We start from the raw sequence: 6,000 nt of genomic DNA, 5'->3' as shown, positions 1-6,000 counted from the left end.
GAGGAGGAGGAGGAGGAGGAGGGGGAAGAGGAAGAGGAAGAGGAAGAGGAGGAGGAGGAGGAGGAGGAAGAGGAGGAGGAGGAGGAGGAGGAGGAGGAGGAGGAGGAGGAGGAGGAGGAGGACTTGGTGCTCTCTGAGCCTGGTTGTTTGCTTGGAGACATTTCATTACCAAACTAGATGATGTCATCAGTGCTAGAGGGAAGTGGGATTTGTGGCGAGGAGGAGGAGGAGGAGGAGGAGGAGGAGGGGGAGGAGGGGGAGGAGGAGGAGGAGGAGGAGGAGGAGGAGGAGGAGGAGGACTTGGTGCTCTCTGAGCCTGGTTGTTTTCTTGGAGACATTTCATTACCAAACTAGATGATGTCATCAGTGCTAGAGGGAAGTGGGATTTGTGGAGAGGAGGAGGAGGAGGAGGACTGTGAAGTCTATGGCGCTCTTTGAGCTTGGTTCTTTTCTTGCAGACATTTCATTACCAAACTAGGTAACATCATCAGTTGTTTTCACCTCGTTTGGGTAATGAAATGTCGCAAGAAAATAACCAAGCTCAGAGAACACCAAGAACTCCTCACTTTGTTTCTTCCACCCCAAGAAACACAGAGAAGCAGCAAGAGGGAAGGATAGAATGTCATACTATTTGATAGATGGTGTAACACTGCCACCTGCAGGCTGAAACAAGAAGCGTTTTGCTATGACATAATGGACATTTTCTAATGGGAACCTGTCTTCCAGCTTGCAAATGTTGGACAAACATTTCAGAAATAATTCTGGACTTTATGATAGATTGTGTGTCACTTTATTTCAATTCCTTCTTCTTTCTGGGATAGAGAGGAGAAAAAAAATGGAGGGAAAAATTAACAATAGGATGATGGAGGAATATAACGTAAAATGAAAACTATTATGTTCATCTACAGAAAAGCATTCCAGAACTTACATATTACTTTGGTATGGAATTTCCCCCCTCCTATTCTTAGGAGAGTATTATAAATGAATATAATACTAACTTTTTCTAGTGTCTCACCTACCTGAGTATTTTTTTAACAAGAGAATGTTCTCAGGATTTGTTTTCTATGCAGTCAGTTAGGAAACAAATGGTAGGCACTGGATCTTTGACCTGAAAAAAATAACAATAACAACAATAACACCTTGATGGATTAATTCAGTTACAGCTCTCAAATCTCTAGTGTATATTTTTAGGATAAGAGATTTTGACAATTGTCCCATCTCCACTCAATCTGGTGTCATCCCGCTAGACTTGATTCATCAATTCCTGTAAAAAAAAAAACCCCACAGGTTTTATGCGATGAATATTCTCTAAGCGGAGCAAGTCTCATACGCACAAATAAACGCAGCTTCTTCTTAGATGACTTCCTAATCTGGTTTCCGATTCCATTGCTTTTTAAATGTTTTTAATATGTTTTGTTACTGCTTTTTAATTTTGGGGCCAAATTTACATAGATCTTTTTAAATTGTTTTTAATGTTTGTATTTATGTTTTTTACTTTGGTTGTACACCGCCCTGAGTCCTTCGGGAGAAGGGCGGTCTATAAATTTGATAATAAATAAAATAAAAATAAATAAAAATATTCATGAGGTCTGCTCTGCCAATAAAAAATCCCAATTACCCTGTTATTAACACAGCTGCCTGCAATTTCTGCAGGTTCAAATCTTACCAGGCTCAAGGTTGACTCAGCCTTCCATCCTTTCTAAGGTAGGTGAAATGAGGACCCAGTTTGTGGGGGCAATAAGCTGACTTTGTATAAATATACAAAAGTATGAAGGCTATTGCTTAACGCATTGTAAGCCGCCCTGAGTCTCCGGAGAAGGGCGGCATATAAATCGAATTAAAAAATAAATAAATAAATAAATTAACGAACACCTCTCAAAATTCAGTGATGGTGATCAGATTCATTCATTCAAATCCGTTCATTCTCCCGCACCATTCAAAGGGAGTTCATCCCAAATTGTATTACTAAAAGTCTTTGATGAACACCCTTTGAAAGGTGCGAGAGTAGGAATGGATTTCAGGAGGAAAAAAAATTGCAGACTACAGGAACCAGGAGCATCAACTCAGGTGACCCCGAGGACACAGATAAGCCTCCAAGTGGCCTCAACGATTCTCTAAAAAGGATGCAAATGACCAGCTGTCTGCAAAGAATATAAATCCTTCCATTCCCCACCATCCAGTCAGAGCTGAAGAAGCTTCTTGGATGAGAAGTAAAACCAGGAGTGAAATGTAAAATTTGTTACTACCGGTTCTGTGGGCGTGGCTTGGTGTGTGGGGGGGATAATGTGACTGGGTGGGCGTGGCCAACTTAAAAAAAAAACTTTTCAAAGCATTTTTTCTAATGCTTTGAAAAGCCTCTGCCGATCAGGCAAATCAGCTGGGATCGTCAGAGAGGCTTTTCAAAAAATACCTCTCTGCAGATCAGGAAACTCAGCTGGGATCGTCAGAGAGACTTTTTAAAAAATGCTTTGAAAAGCCTCATTGCCGATCAGGCAACTCAGCTGGGATCGTCAGAGAGGCTTTTTAAAAAATACCTCTCTGCAGATCAGGAAACTCAGCTGGGATCGTCAGAGAGGCTTTTTAAAAAATGCTTTGAAAAGCCTTATTGCCGATCAGGCAACTCAGTTGGGATCGTCAGAGACTTTTCAAAGCATTTTTTTTTACCACCTCTTCGGCCAAGAGGTTGCAGAAAAAAATGCTTAAAAAGCCTCTGATGATCCCAGCTGAGCTGCGGGATCATCAGAGGCTTTTTTTTTTTACTTTTAAAAGCGTTTTTTCGTCGGAAGAGGTTGTAGAAAAAATGCTTTTAAAAGTAAAAAAAAAATAATCTCTGATGATCGTGCGGCTCAGCTGGGCATGGGGGGGGGGCAGGGATTTTTGCTACCAGTTCTCCGAACCACCCGCCGCCATCGCTACCGGATCGGGCGATCTGGTCCGAACCGGGAGCATTTCACCTCTGAGCAAAACGCCTTCAAAAGGAAAAGAAACAAAGGAAGTCCAGTTGCCTTCTGAAAAAAGCACCTTTGGGGTAACCATGATCTGGACAACGGATCATCTCTACAGACTTGTGAACTCGGATCTTACCTGTATTCCACAATACGTTGGAGGTGCATTCAGATGACAGCACTTGGTAACGTAACTAGTCCTTTGTTCAACCAAAGCAGACACCTGATCTTCAGCATCCACAGTACCAGGGGGGAGCAGGGTTAATGCATTTGCTCTAAGTCTGAAATTTGAGATAGGAAGTTATCACCAATCCCCCCTTTTTAAGGTAAGAAAACACAGATTCCTCAGAAATGACCAAGATCTGATTTCATATAATCAGGGGCAAGAAAATATAGTACAGGTAGACCTCGGCGTACAACCGCAGCAGAGACGAAAGCTTCCGTTGCTAAGCAAGACTGTTGTTAAGTGAGATTTGCCCCATTTTACGACCTCGCTTGCCAAAAGGGATCACATCACCTCAGGACTGTCACTGCGTTTTTATATTTACCAGCTGAGCTCTATTTTTGAACTATAAGACTTTCCGTAGTTTGCCAAGTCCTTATCTCTGATGCTACTACGCATGTCCACATTCCTTTTCTTTTCTTCCTTTGTTCTCTTGCCAGGAGAGGTCCGGCAGGAGACCTCGTTGCCAAGATGTAATTATTTTAGCTAGTGAGATGTTTTCTTTTTCTTTATAACAAATAAATGAGTTTTCTTAGAAGATATTTCTTCGGGTTTGTTTTCTTAAAATGTTCTCGCAAGGAAAAGTCACGATCCGCTCCTCGTAATCAAGGTACGATTATCCCAGAGCCAGGATGGGATTAATCAATGCCCTGACAAGGACACCGTCATAAATATGAGTCAGTTGCCAAAGCGTCTAAATTTTGATCATGTGACCAAAAGGATGCTGCAACGGTCATAAAATGGTCATAAGTCAACTTTTTCACTGCTGTTGTCACTTCAAACCGTCACTAAACGAATTGTGGTAAGTCAAGGACTACCTATATCTGTATTTTCAAGCCAGTTAGGTCTACATTCATAACAGCATTACAGCTAAACGATGTTTTTTTTGAGGGAGGATTTGAAATGTTCAGCCTCTGAGGGCTACCACAAATGTAGGTGGTTGAAGTAGATACAAAGTCAAAGTTTGTGTTAGAATATTCATGACTGGGAAGACATGGTAACAAGGTCAGCCAATGAATAGGCATAGCAACCAAGTCAGCCAATTGGGAGCTGAGACAGAGAGGAGCCAGGGTGTGTCTTAGTCTGCAGCTTCTGATTCTGTGCAGAGAATTGAAACTAAAACCAAGCAGTCCTTGTATGCTTGTCTGCTCTGCTAAAATGAAACTAACTGTTCTCTCCTGCCTTGTGTTGTAACTGCTACTACATTGAAGAAGAACTCTGATATCGGTATTGTAAATACTTCATCTATTATTATGTATATAAAGAAGTTAATGAATCCTGCTGAATCAGTTTATCTGTGGGTGCTTCTGGATTTGATTTTTTGCAAGAAACTCTGACAGTTTGTCTCTTTTTTTCTTTTCACAGATTGAGCCCAATTTACAGAAAAACAGTCAATGAAACTCAGGTTTTGATACGCATGTTTTACTGTATACAGTACAGTAGTCCTCGACTTACAACAGTTCATTTAGTGACCGTTCGAAGTCACATCACTGAAAAAAGTGACTTATGACCGTCTTTTGTATTTACAATTGTTTCAATAGCCCCACAGTCATGTGATCAAAATTCAGATGCTGGGCAACTGACTCGTATTTATGACGGTTTGTAGAGTCCCGGGGTCACGTCATCATCTTTTCCGACCTTCTGACCAGCAAAATCAACGGGGAAGCCAGATTCACCTTCACGACCGTGTTACTATCTTAACAAGTGCAATGATCCACTTAACAACGGTGGCAAGCAAGGTCGTAAAACAGGGAAAAACTCACTTAACGTTTCCCTTCACAACAGAAATGTTGGACTCTTATTATACTGAGGCTGAGCAGTATAATAAGAGTAAATATGGACACAAAAAAAAAATGCAGATTTTGGAGGAGAGCCCAGCTGGAGATGACAACTTGATTAATCAAACGTATCTTATCAGATTGAAAATTGAAACCATCCATTTCAGTTGATTCCTTTGAGAAAATGATCATTGGTCAGATAGACAACCTCTAAGATGGGGGTGTCGATTTCATTAAGGGCCGCATCAGGGTTGTGTTTGACCTTGGGGGGGCTGGGGTGGATGTGGCCAGGGTGGGCGTGGCCAGCTCGACATCACCCGTGTTGGGGGCAGCTGTGGTGACCAAGTGCTAAGGCAGGACTTCTCTCAGAAGTTCCCTCACTCTCCACAAACAACAGAAATGTTGGGTTCAATTGAGGTCATAAGTTGAGGACTACCTGTATATTGCTAGATTTCTATTAGCCTTCCTTCCTCCCTCCCTCCCTCCCTTCCTTATTTCTTTCCTTTCTTTTTTCCTCCCTCCCTCCCTCCCTTCTTTCCTTCCTCTTTTCCTCCCTTCCTTCCTCTTTTCCTCCCTTCCTCCCTCCCTCCCTTATTTCTTTCCTTCCTCTTTTCCTCCTTCCCTTCCTCTTTTCCTTCCTTCCCTCCTTCCTTCCTCCCTCCCTGCCTCCCTTCCTCCCTCCCTTATTTCTTTCCTTCCTCTTTTCCTCCCTCCCTTCCTCTTTTCCTTCCTTCCCTCCTTCCTTCCTTCCTCCCTCCCTCCCTCCCTTCCTTATTTCTTTCCTTTCTCTTTTCCTCCCTCCCTCCCTCCCTCCCTCCCTTCTTTCCTTCCTCTTTTCCTCCCTTCCTCCCTCCCTCCCTCCCTTATTTCTTCCCTTCCTCTTTTCCTCCTTCCCTTCCTCTTTTCCTTCCTTCCCTCCTTCCTCCCTCCCTCCCTGCCTCCCTCCCTTTCTTATTTTTTTCCTTCCTTTTCCTCCCTCCCTTCCTCTTTTCCTTCCTTCCCTCCTTCCTTTCTCCCTTCCTCCCTCCCTCCCTTTCTTATTTCTTTCCTTCCT

The 6,000-nt window shown here is 42.8% G+C and overlaps 1 protein-coding gene across 1 annotated transcript in view; it reads right to left on the bottom strand.

The window, feature by feature from the left end:
• Positions 1 to 774: 774 nt before the first annotated feature.
• The window catches only part of GC (GC vitamin D binding protein), a 51,424-nt gene continuing 46,198 nt past the window's right edge, over positions 775 to 6,000 (bottom strand). Inside the window, exons 11-13 of the mRNA XM_060687040.2 lie at positions 3,085 to 3,226; positions 1,020 to 1,108; positions 775 to 812 (exon numbers count right to left, since the gene is read on the bottom strand). Of these exons, the coding sequence (XP_060543023.2) occupies positions 1,049 to 1,108; positions 3,085 to 3,226 (202 nt within the window). The 3' untranslated portion in view covers positions 775 to 812; positions 1,020 to 1,048. The remainder of the gene's footprint in view (positions 813 to 1,019; positions 1,109 to 3,084; positions 3,227 to 6,000) is intronic.

Source organism: Pantherophis guttatus, chromosome 8 (genome assembly GCF_059756535.1).
Source record: "Pantherophis guttatus breed Tessera chromosome 8, ASM5975653v1, whole genome shotgun sequence".
Classification (NCBI taxonomy): domain Eukaryota; kingdom Metazoa; phylum Chordata; class Lepidosauria; order Squamata; family Colubridae; genus Pantherophis; species Pantherophis guttatus.
This window is presented reverse-complemented; position numbering and strand designations above follow the sequence as displayed.